The sequence below is a fragment of the Leptonychotes weddellii genome, chromosome 10 (genome assembly GCF_054177405.1).
Source record: "Leptonychotes weddellii isolate Sample4059 chromosome 10, ASM5417740v2, whole genome shotgun sequence".
Lineage (NCBI taxonomy): Eukaryota > Metazoa > Chordata > Mammalia > Carnivora > Phocidae > Leptonychotes > Leptonychotes weddellii.
In genome coordinates, this window is record NC_138378.1 from 86,302,597 (window position 1) to 86,318,400 (window position 15,804).

The following is a 15,804-nucleotide window of genomic DNA, read 5'->3' on the forward strand; positions in this document are numbered from 1 at the left end:
ATGGTCTGTGGGATCAAGACAATAAGGAGAATTTTTTTTTTTTTAGTGAACAATGCCCAATATGCATCACACTTGGCTACTACGGGGAAAATTAAGGCATGTACTCTGATTAGAAGATTTGGCCAACTTTATAAAACAGACTGGTTGGATTTACATTATGCCAATCTCTAGGAAGCCCAAATAGCTCATCCAAACATTCTTTACATCCACTACAAAACAATTGCTAGGATACAATGTGCATCACTTGCCATGTTAGTGCTATGAGGAATATAAAATAGACAATGATATGTCTGTCTTGAGAGCTCTGTAAGCCTTTGCAAGTGACACAATTAACAGAGAGAAAAATTACGATTAAGTTATTGCAGTTAAGAAGTTAAAAGCATTTAGGGTGCTCAGATACAAGAGTCAGTAAACTATGGCCAAGGGGTCAAATGCAGTCCAATCTTATTCATGTAAATATAGTTGTCTTAGAACATAGCCACACCCATTTATTTATATGTTGTCTATGGCTTACCTGGGGGCTATCACAGCAACACAGACCATATGACCTGCAGAGCCTAAACTATTTACTGTCTGGCCCTTTCAAGAAAACTTTATTGACCCCTGTTCTTATACAATGACCCTGTTGAGTGGGCCTCCATCTATGCATGCCCTACCTCAATTTCCCATCGGATGGTTTGAGGTAGGAGTGAGGTGGCACCTGACCCAAGAGTATCTCACCCACAGGTTTGGGTAGCTAATCAAATATTCTCTTTCTTGAGAACTGGAACTGAGAGACACAGACTCTAGTCAAATAGTGATAAGTTCTTGAACTAAAGAGTAATTGCTGAATGAGAATCAGGTTCAGCACCACAGCAAGCCAAATAAATAAGTAGATAATAGATAGATGGATGGATGGATGGATGGATGGATGGATGGATGGATGGATGGGTAGATAGATAGATAAATAGATGAAGTTCTACAGGAGAAGAAACATCATGAGGAAACAGAAGAAGCAGGAGAATGAAACACTTGGTTTTCTAAAGAGTTACATGAACACTACATCAAAAACTAATGATGTAATGTATAGTGATTAACATAACAATTAAAAATGTAAAAAAATAAAGAGTTACATGAGATGTTGAATGGGAAATACTTTTTAACTCTACTGAAATAGTTATGGGCCAAAGTACACATCAAAGACTTGGTACTTCCTTCTAGGCTTGAATTAAATAGCTGGGGAAGGCTGGCTCCAGGAAGCAAGTCTTGAGTTGCTGGAAAGGATGAAGAAAGGCAGAGTGAGCAGGGTAGATTGCTGTTTATCACCCCCCACCTCTGAGAAAGCCATTTCAATGATGCCTCGGTTATCTCAAAGTGATCAGTCATTAGGAACCAAAGACAGGATGACCCTAGGATAATAAACTAACAGTTCTCCAAATGTGAGTCCCAGACCAACAGCATCATCACCTGGGAACTTGATCTTTCTCTCCTGAATTCCCTGACACCCCAAATAATCAAGTTTCAAATCACCTTGGCCCCACTGCAGACCTCATAAATCCTGCCTGCCCCACCGGCAACAGAAAAAGTATAGGGAATCAAATGAGAATCTCTGGGTCCCAAAGCCCTATTTCCCTTCTGAAGTTTTCCAGGCCACAAGTACTCTTGAGGGTTATTCCTTCCATACCTGTGTGAGAAAAGAAATGGATTATAGCCTGGGAGCAAGGCTTCTCTGCTTGTTTGTCACAAAAAACTTAGACTGGTTCCAAGTGCTTGTCATTGCTACAGTCAAGACTCTCTGAACCCCTCTTTAGCCAATGCCATAGCTGTGTTTCCTCCTCCACAGCCATGGTTCTCAGCCCTCGCCGCACAAAAGAATCCCCTGGGAGCTTCTCCCCAAGCTTCATGGAGGTTAAGTTTACAAGCAAAATTGGATATATGTAAAGCAGACAATGTAATGGTTTGATACGTGTATACATTATGGGATAATTACCACAATCAAGTTAATTCACACATCCATCACCTTACCCGGCTACCCTTGTGCTTGAGATCTACTCTCTTAGCAAATTTCAAGTATACGATAGAATATTGTTAACTGCAGTCACCATGCTGCACATTAGATCCCCAGAACTTAGTTATAACTGAGAGTTAGTTCTCTTTGGCCAGCATCTCCCCATCTCTCCCCACCTCCCAGCCCCGGCCACCACCATTCTACTCTCTGTTTCTCTGAGTTCAACTTTGTTCTTAGCTTCCACAAATAAGAGAGACCATGCAGTATTTGTCTTTCTGTCTCACCTGGAAGCTTTTAAAACATCTCCGTGGTGGACCCACCACCAAGATCTTGCCGTAACTGTTCGCGTGTGGGGCCCAGACATTGGTGCTCTTTCAAATCTTCCCCAGCAGTTTGAAGATCACCACTCCAGTGCTTCAGATGCTCTTTAGAGCTGCCAATAAAGGGAACATGATTTCATGCCTCCTACTTCGAAAGCCTATCGCCAACAGGGATGGGGAAGCAGAAAGCAGGAGCAAGATAGGCTCAAAGATTCTCTCTGCAGCTCAGCGAGTCCCTCAGAAAACAAAGCAAGCACAGCAATATCGGCTCCAGGGACCTCAGAGCAAACAGTCACAAAATCACTGCACGGATTCTGCACTAGCACCAGGGAGAGCAAAAGAGGGCTTTTCCTAATTGTTATTATGTTTTTAAGCACTTATCTATGTGCCTGACACAAATAATAAAAATGCACAGTCCTCTAAGAACAGGAATGTGCCGTGAAAGAGATAATAATGTAAAGACAAACAAAATAAGCGAATAAAAACTAAGCCGTAAAGCGACATGATTTTCACTCCGTGCCATGGAGGCATTTGTCCATTTATTCATTAAATAGTCAGTGTGCACACACTATGCGTCAGGCAGAGGCTAAGACAGCAAACGTGGGTGAACACAAGTCAGCTCTACTTCCGGCCCTCGAGTTTTCGGGGAGAAAGGTGGAGCAGAGAGACGCAGACAAATCACTGTAAGCTGAGGATGTGTGATGATTTCAAGGGTAGAAGCCTGCAGGTGCTACTCGGAAAGAGAATGAACGAGGGCAAGGAGGGGTTAATATATAGATTGAGGGGCCTGAGAAGATAGACCTGCATAATGGCTGGGTAGGACCTTGTCAGGCTAATTGTGTTTATGTGGGCCAGGGGGCACAGAGAGAGTAAGATGTGAGGTGTCCTGGAGGTGGCAAAGAGGTTGACGACTTACACAAACCAAAGGAAGGTGAGCGTGGTGGCTGGGAGCAAGGTAGGGTGGGGGTGGGGCAGTGGGGAAGCTAGAGGAGTCTGGGAAATACTCACACCAGTGGGGTCTTTTCAGACCAATGTCTGGTGTGGTCTATTCTTTACCTTACTCTGACAGGTTTTAGTATATGACTCTAGGTGACCGGGGGCTCTGTACCCTATGTGTCACTTCCTATCTATTAGAGACAACAGAAATATAAGGTAATTTGGACTATATTAGGGGCATAAAGAATCTAGGAAACCACACCTTAGAGACATCATCAAAATGAAGAATGCAAAAGGAAGCAATTTTGCTGGGGTTTGGCTTTTTATTTCTGAACTTTGTGCATAAAACAATCCTGCTGAGCCCTGCAGAGTAGGGGCTAAAAAGTATCATTTTGTTCCTGAATATTTATTGAACACCAAGTAGGGTAGGGCATGACTCTATGAGACACATGGAGACATAAAATGTCAGCTCTGCCCTCCCTCCAGAAATATACAGTCTGCTTGGGAGGCATAAGATAGAGAAAAGACAAATAACGGACCCAGCTAAGCATCATGAGGAGCACAGATCATCTGGGCTACAGAAAGCCAAATACCATGCAGGGTCCCTAAGAGCTTTGGGGCAAAAGGGGAGATTAAAGAACGCTGAAGGAAAAGGAATGGAAAGTATTGAGGTCAAAGTAAAGGACAGACATAAACTTGCAAGAAGATGGATCTGGGGCAGGAAGGGTGGTCCGAGTGAAAGAAAGAACATACATGGTTTATGTCAGTGTTCAGTGAACTGTGGGTCATGGGCCAAATCCCGCCTGCCATGTTTTCGTAGGGGCTGCAAGCGAATAAAGGGTTTTACGTTTTTGGATGGTTGAAAAACCGTCAAAGAAATCTTTCGTGACACATGGAAATTCTATGAAATTCAAATTTCAGAGCCGACAAATAAAGTGATTGGAAGACAGCCATGCTCATTCATGTGGTATTGTTTCTGACTTTCTCACTGCAACAGCGGAGTTGGGTGGTCACAACAGAGACTGTTGCTGGCAAAGCCTAAAATATTTACTATGTGGTTCATTACAGGAAAAAAAAAAAACTGCCTCCTGCTGGCTTAGCTGAGGAGCAATCACTTGAACAGATCAAGGAGCAGGGGAACTGTCAGGGTCCAGGTCGTCGTGGGTCTTACTAGGCTATGCACTTTCAACTCCACTGTCTTTTTTTTTTTTTTTTTTTAAGATTTTATTCATTTATTTGACAGAGAGAGACACAGCGAGACACAGCGAGAGAGGGAACACAGCAGAGGAAGTGGAAGAGGCAGAAGCAGGCTTCCCCGCTGAGCAGGGAGCCCGATACGGAGCTCTATCCCAGGACCTCAGGATCATGACCTGAGCCGAAGGCAGACGCTTAACAACCGAGCCACCCAGGCACCCCTCAACTCCACTGTCTTAACAATAAGGGTTCATTGAAGGTTGTTGAGCAAGAACAGAGAAGGGGGGGCATGAAGATAAAGACAGTAGAGAGATCTGAGGCAGGGAACAATTAGGAGCACTTAGCTGAAGTGTGGTGAAGATCTAAATTGGTTGCTTTCCTATTCTCCTGAGGACAGTCCACGTGTTCTCCCTGTTCTTCAAGGCTCCAACAAACCGCTGCCACCCCTTCACTTAAAGCTGATGACCTTGCCTGCATTCCACTGAGGGTTTTCTAAAAAGAAGAAGAAACAACTACCAACTCTGGCACCCTCCCACATGGTACCCAGTAAAGCCCGAATTTTGTCTCCCTCCTGAGATGCTGAAAAGAATGTGCTGGATCCCATCCCTGGAGATCCATCCTGGAGCTTTCAGAATACAGTGCAAATTCAGACCTGTGCACCAGGCACTGTCTTCTCTGTGTGTTCCCAAGTCCCGCTGCACTGAATGAGCATGACTCACAGAACGTGAACACAAGCAACTTTGGGAGATGTCATGGATTGAATGGTGCCCCGCTCCCCCTGAAAGATGTCTGCCTCCTAATTCCAGGAATCTGTGAATACTACCTAATTTAGAAAAAGGGTCTTTGCTTAGGTGATTGAGTGAAGGCTCGTGAGATGAAGAGATTATCCTGGATTTATCCTGGATTACCCAGGGGAGCCCTCAATGCCAAGGAAACCCAACAAACACCAACAGCCTCTGGAAGCTGGTGACTGTCCCCCAGAGCCTCTGGAGGGGGTGCGGACCTGCCGACATCTTGATTTTGGACTCCAGCCTCCAGACCTGTGAGAGAATAAATTCCTCTTGTGCCACAGCCCAGTTTGTGGTCATTTGTTGCGACAGTCCTGGGAAACTAACAGAGGGCTACTTATTTCTCTTACCCCTAATGACTTATTTGTTCCCACGCAGAAGATTCAAAATCCTAACACTAATTTAAACCGCCAACTGCTTCAGAATTTAGTATTTCCAATTCCAAGTAATAATAATGTCCATTCAGAAGTCGAGCTTCTCACCACTTTCGCTGTCACTATCCCCACCCCCACTCCCCACCTCGGCGCAGCCTCCACTGGAGCCCAGGGCCTGCCTCAGGCAGGAAGTCAGGTGACAGGGACAAGGAACAGTTGGCTTCTTTCCTCCCCCCGTCGCCATCTTCCCCACTTACCAGCAGCTGTTTCTCACCCTTCTGGGGTCGGAGTAAGACGAGGAAAGTTCTAACTTGACCAACACTATCATAAACTGGCTTTGCTCTGTCCAGTCTTGGATGGTGTTTGCGGATGACTCTTCCTGCCTTGAGGTTCTTATCTCCTCATTTCCACCCCACCACCAGAAACCTGTCACCAGCCTCTCTCACACTCTTCTCTGGATTACTGCTAGGAATCACCAAAGACCAACCAGATCACAGTGAGGATCACCGTACTCTCCCCGTGTCAAAATTAAAGTTCTTGCATATCGAGACATCATTAATTCAGCAGCTGAGCTTCCTTCCCACACCAGAATACTAATGAGCAAAAAAAGTATTAAAAGATAGAACTCCTGTATTGGAATAAAAGCCATCAGCACTGACCTTCACATTGTCAGCTCAATTTCCCCGTGGATTACAGCATACCTTACCAAGCTTTTGATCTTGAGAAATTTCGAATCTCGATTCTAGATCTGACAGAGCTGACCCGACACGGAACCCCACAGAGCTTTGATGGAATTCTTGATAAAGTGCAATTGATAAGGAATCACAGTTCCTTTTCCGGTGGCTTATCCGAAAGCTGCCAAGTCCGCCTAGAATCATCCATCCCAATTGTCTGTGGTTGGCTCATTATCGAGAATAGTCTAGCTCTGTGACACTGAAGCCAAGAACAAGGTTCTCACTCCTGCCCAGTTCTCCAGCTTTATTCCATCTGAGGGCCATAAACCACTCTCGGACCATACCCCTGCCAGGCTGAGCCGATCCCACTCGTGGAATATATAAAACTCAAGGAAGGTGGGCCACCATTGTATTCACACTATTTGAATACCTATTTTTGTGTGTGCAGATTCCTTGAAAATGCTGTCTATCCTAAGCACCTCCTATCACCTCTAACTGCCTTGTGATGACCAGCTCTGATGCCCTCCTCATGCCCCTTGAGTGAGGCACAGGCCTGGGAGTCAGGAGGGGCAACCCCTTCCAAATGACAAATTTTAGTTTTGTCACCAACTTGGTTGCAATTTTAGGCCTAACCTCCATGCAACAGCTCTCCCACCTGCAAAATGAGGCTAGGTCAATCTTTCTTCAGATCTTTTCCATTACAGCAGCTCTGTGTCATCTGAGAGGCAAGGGACAACGACAAACTGTCTGGAACTCCCAAGAAGGGAATCCTTCCTGGGCCAGGGTCACCTGCTTCTGAGCCTCAGGTACAAGTCCTGTCCTGCCTGTTGTGCTCTGGGCAAACCACTCCGTGCCAGGTGATTTCCGGCGAACCAGCCAGAGAGCAGCCTGGGACCAAGGAGCTCACGACTGCACCGTTGCTTCCAGACTCTGGAAAACCACAGAGCAGGAGTCCTGGACTCTCTGCAGACACTGCATTGGCCCAGCTTCCTGTCCTCTCCCGTCCCGGGTCCCAGGCCCTTCACCTCCCAGGCCCCAGGGTGCTCATCTGCACCTACAGCCTCCCTTCCTTGAACATCCGAAAGCTTGCTTCACGTGTCTCATGGGACACTCACCAAACCCAATATCATGGTCTACCCACCAAAAATGCCCCTTTATCTTCCCACACTTTAGAGAGCAAACAAACAATTTTTCCCTGGGGAATACTACTTAGGGTAAAATGCAAAATTCCACTAACGGTTTCCCTGGGGCTGTCGGGTGTTGCCCCAAACGTGCCCATGCTGATCTGCTACTGTATCTGACGTCAATTTCCCGCCAAAATGGACTTGCTGCTGCCTGGGCTGGGATATTGTCCCAGTGTGAAGCTGGGGTGGGTAAAACCGTGATTCTCCATGGACCCCCTCCGTGTCCCTTCTCCATCTGCCCTGCTCAGCTCCGCTCTGTGCCCTCAGGAGGCTGCACTTTGCATGGCATCATCTGGGCTTGCCCACCCCTGCCTTCCAGGTGGGTGGAGCCAGGCCTCGTACTGGCAGGAGAGAGAGGACAGGAGGGGTGTGAGATCAGGACATTCTTTCCCCTCACCTCTACCATGTCAGGTCTTGACCTAGGCAGTGGTTTGGGATCCCCTCCTCAGGGCCACAGCACCTGCCTGGAGCCCTCTCACAGAGCTACTGGTCTCACCTTGGGAAAACAGCTTCCTCTCCTTGCTAATTCAGGCGTAAATGTGGTAATGGCTTCTCGCTCTTTCTGATCCCAGGGCACTTCACTTTTGAATGTGCCATCTGTCAGCCACCTCCCAGGGACCACCCAGGGTGCAGAGTGCTAAAAGCCAATGGGATGTCCAAGCCAAAATCCACTGAGGGGAACCAAAGTTCAAATACATGAGAGAACATGTTCTAATGCTCAGTCCGGGAGAAAACCAGGAATCAAGGTAGGAGTTGCAGGGCCAGAGGTCAGGACCCGGAGAAGACGGAACCAAATGAACCAACCTGGTCTGAAACAAGCAAAAGGGCTGCCAAGAGGCTTGCCAATTGGAATCATGCTCAACTTTCTAGCCAGCAGGTATGAGCTGCTTGCATAGGATAGACTGGCTTCAAGGAGGAAGGGTATAATGAACTCTGCAATTTCCCTGTAAAGTTCCTTCTCCAAAAGCTTAACATTAAAATACAAATGCAAAAAAAAAAGAAAGAAAGAAAGCCTCAGGGAAGAGTTTAAACCCAGGGCTCCAATCATTGGATTCAACAAGGGATCTGGGGTCATAAATGGTCATCATTTCCAGTTAACCTTATCATCCATTTACCGCTCAGCTTTCTCTTGGGAAACAAAAAAATGTCCCAACTGCTTTCTGTTATATCAGTACTGATTTCCCATCACTTTCCAAATTCTCCACAAGGCCCTGCCCCCTCACCTCCCTACTCCCCAGCCCAGGCCTTGCAATTCAAATATGTAACATTTAGGACGAATGTCACTTCGAAAACAGAGGCAAAGCCTGCTAAATCCTCATAGCTCCAAGAAAATGTTTCTGTTCCTCTCAAAAGCACAGTTCAGGATGATAAAGCCCTCCCAGGTGCCCCCTTACATGCCATAGTTGGCATTTGCCATCCACGGATTCCAAAGGAAATTTGGAACCTTCACGTCATCAGCTCAATTTTCCCTTGAAAATTCTCATAAAGATGTGTGACAGGAAGGACTGCACTCATGGATGATCACTGAGCTCCCACTCCCCGACCGGTCTTGGGAGTCTGAACTCTGCACAGGAGGATTTAGCATCAAACAGGACCTCTAGTTTATGGCCATGTTGTCTAGAAGGCATGCTGTACCATTCTTCGTGCAGTTATGTTTGAGCTCCATCTCAGTGTCTGACGTCCCGATGGCATGGAAATGCTGAGATGGGGTGGCCCAGGCCTTTCCTTCTCTTTCCCTAGATGCTCACCATCACTCCTGTCGCTTCTGTGACTCATACACAAAGACAAGCCGGGGTGCCCAGAACTTGCATGTACCGTGGTTTACTTGGCCTTGTCACCCTGAGGGAAATGTCAAATTCAATACTTCCTCTCGAGTTTCCTCCTTTTCTATCAAGCCAGGGCCTCAGCTGTCGCACTGCTCAAGCTGGAAACTGACCGGCTGTCTCATCTCTCATCCTTCCCCGCCTAAGTCCAATGACTCACCAGGTACTGTCCAGTTCACTCCTTACAGATCTCTCAGACCGGAGCAGCCACCCTCTTCTCTCCCTCCTGCCACCATTCTGGCCCAAGAAACCACCAGCCCTCAGCGGCATTAATGCAATAAACTGCTGAGTGCTCTCCTGCATCCACACAGGAGCCAGGAAGCATTCTCAAAAATGCAGATGCTGCCACTTCAAACTCTTCGAGAGCTTTCATTGCTCTGGGGAATAAAGTGCAAAAGTCTTCACTTGGCCTTCAAGATCTCTTCTGATTTTACTTCTTCAGCTTCATCGGTGGTACATTTCTTCACCCTGGTCCATTTCAGAAAATAGAGGGAAAAGGAACGTATTGTGGCAGAATCCATGCAAGGGAGTAGAAGCCAGCAGTAAGTGGGAATGAACTGCGGACACACACACTGGCCCGGTGAACATCACAGAAATTATGCTGACTGAAAGAGGCCAACATGTAAGATGGCAAACTAAAAGACTCCCTTCATATAAATGTCTAGGACAGACACAACTAATCTAAGATGAATACCGTACACCTATTGCGTAGGCCAGAATGGAACTTTCTGGGAGGATGGAAATGTTCTGTGTCCTGAGAAGAATGTGGTACCATAGTTTCATCCATTTGTCAGATGTGTTTGGTTAAGATTGATCCATTTCAGCATAAGTACATTTTGCCTCCACAAAACAACTGTAACAATAGCCCTGGGAGTCCTGGGGGTAAGGGGTTACTGGAGGTACAGATCCTAGGACAATAGCAGAATAGCAGAATGTTGATAATTTTCAAAGCTGGGTGATGGGTAGAAGGGGTTCCTTATTTTATCATAACTGTTCTGTAAGTGCTTCAAAGTTTCTGTAACAATAGTTTTTAAAAAATGGACTGGGGGAGCACCTGGGTGGCTCAGTCAGTTAAGCGTCTGACTCCTGATTTCGGCTCAGGGCATGATCTCGGGGTCATGAGATCGAGCCCCGCATGGGCTCCACGTTGGGCATGGAGACTGCTTAAGATTCTCCCTCTCCCCCCACTTCCAAAAAGAATGCACTGGGGTCATGAGCGGGACTTTCATTCTTGGCTTTGTAAAAATGAAATCAGAGAAAACAGAACCAAGTATCTCTCCCGCTGCTGTCTGAGCTGCTGGGACCAGAGGTGGTGGTGGCGGCGGGAGGGGAGAGGGGAGAGATGGCCAGGAGGGAGTGGTTTCACAAGGCCCTGGGAGGGGTGGAGAGAGGTGTGGGAGAGGGAGGATGGGGGTGGGAGAGAGAAGAAAGGGTCGAGAGGGCACTGAGTTTGCTGGGGTAGGCAACAGGAACAGAGCTGTGAGGCAAGAGGTGTTATCTTGGGATGGATGTTCAGGGGACAGGACAGGGGGCTGAGCCAGGCCCAGAGCAGCCTGGAATCAGGAGTGGACCCTCAAAAGCATCTCTTCTGGTAGGTTCACCTGCCCCTCATCTGAATTGTGCTCCTGTCACAAAGCCTCAGTTAGACAAAAGAAGGATATGTTTGCTTTGTAGGGACCTTGGGGTGGGAGTGCCAACCACTAAGACAGTAAGTACCTTCCTCCCTAGCGATGGGTGTCAGCCTGGGCTGAGCTCAGCACAGCAGGAGGCAAGTTCAGCTTATGAGCAATGCCAAGAGCAGCCTCATACATCCTGTGAGGTACCTGTGGGATGGGGGTCATTGTCCCCACTTTCAAGATGAGGAAACAGCTGTGAGCAGGAACTAAAGACTATCTGCCCCAAAGCCCATCACCCTGTGTCCCGTGGTCCAGGCAGAATCTTTTTGTGCCTGACACCTGCTATCTGTGCCCTCAGCAGCCTGGGCATGCTCATGGGAGCTCCAAAAGCACCTCTGTCCCCCCAGCCCCCCAAAATCTCCTCCAGCCCCTCCCAGGGCTCACTGCCCCAAAGACCCAGCGTTCCTTTACCTCCTCAAAGTGAGCTCTTCCCCTCTCCCTGCCTTTGCCTGGGCGCTCGGCCTGCTGCGTGGCTGGTACCTTCTCAGCCTCCAGGTCCCAGCTCATAGCCCCTCCCCAGGAAGGCCTCCCCAAACAGTCTTTCTTCAGGGCTTCTCCCTAATACAATGTTTGTTTCCTTCAGGGCAGTTACACAATGTGAGAATATCCACTGGAATTGGTTCTTGTTAACAAGCTCCCTTTTAAACCAAAGTAGAATGGCTAACCGCTTTCCTGGGGTTTTTGCAGCAGATGTCTTAAATCTCAAGCAAAGAAAAGCAGGCTCTGGATGGGGAAGGGGAGAGAACCACAGAAAAACACAGAACCTCTGCAGAACCACAGAAAAACACAGCATTACTGAAAACTTTCCATTTCTCAATTGAAGCACAGGTGAGCTTCTGCCTGGAATCCCGCTGGGGCCACTGCGGCCGGTGGTGTGGACAACAATTAAGTTGCCTTACTACACGCTCCAATCCTCCAAACTGCCCTGCAAGATAGTGCCGCACACAGACACGTGGGAAAACCGATTCAAAGGAGAAGTGAAGTCACTCTACGCCTGAGATCATTAGACCACTGCCATACTGACATTTTTACAGCCTCGTTCTGTCCAGAGTTTTGTTACAATGTTCTCTGCAGAGCCCATTAAAACCCGCACAACACCCCCCCCCATTTCTCCCACTCTCCCTCCGCCCCCCCTCGTCGAAACAATAAAAAGCTCCAAGAGCATATTCAAATCAAATGGTAGGTTTACTGGCTGTGTGTTACACGATGAGGTGGAGACATCCCGATATTGGACATTCTGAACCTTGTTTTGACTTCGTGCTACTGACAAAGCAGCGACAGGTACACAGGCTGACAGTGAGGGACAAGAGAAGCAAATCGCTGCTGCCGCACATTTCCATAATCACGCCACAGGTTTAGGGAACTTCTTTTCTCTTTCATAGCATCTTCCTCTTTTCGAACTCCTTCAGAAACAGGGAACAGAGAGGTGATAAAAAAGATTTAAGATTCAAATTGCATTCTCGGTCAAAGTGATTCTGAAACATCTTATCTTTAGGACCCTTTGAACAACCAAAAATTACAGAAGTGAAATGGACCAGGATGAGGGTGCTTGAACACAACAGAATAGCTTTCAAATTAGGCTGTGTCAGCTTGAATTTCACGAAACCAGAGGCAGAGCCTCAACTTTATGTTTCCCAAACACAGAGGCCGAGAGGCTTTGAACTGTACTTATTTTTCTACGGCAGTATTATTATTAAGAGCTGACAAACTTGACTACTTATGCAAACCCTTCAAGGCCACAAGTGAACCGCACTGGCCTTTTTAATAAGGCAATGGAAATAGCTTTGCTTAGTTTCTCCAAGAAAGAGACTAAACGCAGATTCAGTTAAGATTTGAACAGAATGTAAAGCACCTCAGAAATATCTGAAAAGGAAACACTAGTGAAAATCACATCTCTCCAGATTGTAATCAGACTACAACTGAAGTGTAGTTGCCTGCTGCCACTTACTGGAGCAAAATGGTAATGCATGTCTCCAAAGTGAGTGTAAGCATTTGCTTCCCCCCATTTTCCTGCCCCCAACCCCCTGACACACTCTCACTAACCACCCAGAACTGTGGCACATAGTGTCTTATTTCAAAAGACAGGATCATGCAAAGATTCAATAAAACAAGGAGCAAGGCAAGGGCAAAAAAGATTGAGCCAAAACATGGTTCCCTCCTGGGGATACAAATTTGTGCCTGTTCTCAACATGCTTATGTCTGGTTTTTGCTTTGCTTTTTTGTCAAAGCTATAACCATCATAAAAATAAAAAGAAAGAGAGCTTTAAATGATCACTTAAAGAGACAGGCTAAAACTCACTGCAAAGAGATTATAGAAGATACCGAGCCATTTAGAACATTTTAAACCATAATGTTCTATTAAAAAGGAAAAGCAAAGCAGATGGTTAAGAAGTCGCTCCTCCGACCTGCAAACAATGGCATCCCAACACAGCCAGGGCCAGAAGCTACAGGCTGGAAACCCCCACCCTCTTCTTTTGATCTCCCTTCCCCGCTCCCCATCAACTCCCTCATCATCCCGTTTTCATTTGTCACTCAGCCCCTCTCCCTAGAAACAGAAACCTATGGGGATCAGGGTAGCTTTATCTCAAAGGCCCTCAGTGAAAAAAAAGAAATGCAATGCCCTGCACTACCCCCAGATGGAATTCATGGCACTTATGGCCTCTGAAACACTTTCTTGTAGATCATATTTTGCCCCCCCACAAAAGAGCAAATTCCAAAGTTGAAAGAAGTAAGTTTTTAAAAATCAGAACGTTATTCCCGGTCATGCCCAATGAGGACCCTGGGACATGAAAGGAGCTGCTAGAGACTGCTAAGCTGCACAGCAGAAAGAAAGAAAACAGTAAGACCCAGAATAAAGGACGAGGGTTTCTGGGCACCCAGTGTGGCCCCGCGCTACAAGGACTGTAACTTCAGAGCACTCGGGCCACTATTACAGCTCACCTTGTAGATGGTGGTTCCCAGCTGGGCAGGAGACATGCTAACCACAACTCCCGCACTCTGCAGGGCCGAGATCTTCTCTTTGGCTCCACCTTTTCCTCCAGCAATAATCGCCCCTGCGTGACCCATTCTCCTGCCAGGAGGAGCAGTTAAACCAGCGATGAAGGACACCACAGGCTTGGCCTTGGGACCCTGGAAAGTGGTATTTTAAACATTCTAATGAAGAAGTTGCCCAAAACTGGACTTCCAAATTCACAGCTCCGAAGGGAAATGCCAAATGGCCTGGGCAGGGCCCACCACTCATCCCCACTGAGAAAATCAACACACACGTGAAGCTATAATTGAAACCACTGACTGCATTCACCTTTGAGATGACTCAGCTTTTCATACGAACTCGGGAAAACAATCCTGAGCAAAGTTTTTGTCTATTTAGATATTAAACGTCAACTTCACTGGCCACAAGCTATTTTACAAATATATGTGTGGTTCTCCTGTTTGACAAAGAAAAGCACACTTGAAAACATGTAATTTGTGATAATACTGAATTAAGACACTAGATGAGGTTGTTTTATTTCAACCTGATTTTATGTCTTAATTCATTATTAGTTTACCTATAATAAATATGCTAGAAGGAAAAGGTGAGGTGGGAAGGTATATTGGAAAAGATGCAGGACTGCAAGTGGCAGGACTGGAAGTCGCCAGATTCAATCTTCTGTTGGCTAAAGTTGACCTTGTCAAGGCACATCAGCTCTGTAAACCTCTGATTCCTCATCTATGAAATGAAATAGCTAAACCAGAATGATGGCCAAGGGTCCTTTCTCCTCTGAAGTTCTGTGAAGTCTAAGGAAGATCAGGACTGGTTTTATTTAATAAAAATCCATTCTAATACACAACGTCTATGTAGATAAAGAGCACTGTACTAGATTCTGAGGTTAAAAATAAAAATCCACATAGGAAATATAAGGATTCCTGTGCTCTAGACTTAAAATACAGTCAAAGAAATAATATATTATCGATTAGTTAAGAAATACCAAAAAAGGGGCGCCCAGGTGGCTCAGTCGGTTAAGCGACTGCCTTCGGCTCAGGTCACGATCCTGGAGTCCCTGGATCGAGTCCCGCATCGGGCTCCCTGCTCGGCGGGGAGTCTACTTCTCCCTCTGACCCTCCCCCCTCTCATGTGCTCTCTCTCTCCTCTCATCCTCTCTCTCAAATAAATAAATAAAATCTTTAAAAAAAAGAAATACCAAAAAGTTTTTTGAATATATGGCTAAATTTCACAGTGAATGAAAATATCATGTTCATCATAGGAGTCCAGAGGCAGCAAGGTATCCAGAGAGGCCTGTACAAAGCAGAACTTGAACACAAATGGAACCTGAGTGCCTTCACTCAGGCACCATCACCTTCCCCTCAGCCAGCAATTCTCAAATCACTTGGTCTTAGAACCCCTTACACTCACAAAAATGATTGAGAATCCCAAAGAACTATTGTTTATGTAGATCATATCTGATATTTCCTGTATTAGAAATGAAAACTAAGAAATTATGTAAGCATTCATTTAAAAATAAAAACTTAAAAACTATTTTAAAAAACATTCTAGTAAGAAGTGTGGTGTTATTTTACATTTTTGTAACTCCTGAATGTCAAATGTAACAAAAGGCAAATGGATTCTGGTATCTGCTTTTGCATTCAATCTATTACAATATGTTATTTTGGCTGAACCAAGAGAAAATCTGGGCTCACACACATACATGGTTGGAAAAGGGGAAGAATTTTAATAACCTGTCAGATAATTGTGGATATTCTTCTTTGATACTACACCAACCTCTTCAAGTGGTAATTTCTTAAAGGTTAGTTGCAATGTTGGAATCTGAAACCATAGCAATGAACTTTCTGTCCTTTGTTACTTTAAAA

The 15,804-nt window shown here is 46.0% G+C and overlaps 1 protein-coding gene and 1 long non-coding RNA gene across 3 annotated transcripts in view; both read right to left on the minus strand.

Moving 5' to 3' along the window:
• Window positions 1-1,125: 1,125 nt before the first annotated feature.
• On the minus strand, window positions 1,126-8,578 carry LOC115937029 (uncharacterized). Of its 2 annotated transcripts, XR_014138191.1 has the most exons (4): window positions 7,954-8,578; window positions 2,272-4,929; window positions 1,510-1,663; window positions 1,126-1,253 (listed from the first exon to the last, which is right to left on the minus strand). It is a non-coding gene; the product is annotated as an uncharacterized LOC115937029 (long non-coding RNA). The 2 variants fall into 2 exon arrangements; XR_014138192.1 differs by lacking the exon at window positions 1,510-1,663 and having other exon boundaries at window positions 7,954-8,577.
• Window positions 8,579-12,122: 3,544 nt separating this feature from the next.
• Window positions 12,123-15,804, minus strand: part of SUCLG1 (succinate-CoA ligase GDP/ADP-forming subunit alpha) — a 31,031-nt gene continuing 27,349 nt past the window's right edge. The window contains exons 8-9 of the mRNA XM_081796667.1: window positions 13,897-14,085; window positions 12,123-12,359 (exon numbers count right to left, since the gene is read on the minus strand). Coding sequence (XP_081652793.1) covers window positions 12,333-12,359; window positions 13,897-14,085 — 216 coding nt within the window. The 3' untranslated portion in view covers window positions 12,123-12,332. The remainder of the gene's footprint in view (window positions 12,360-13,896; window positions 14,086-15,804) is intronic.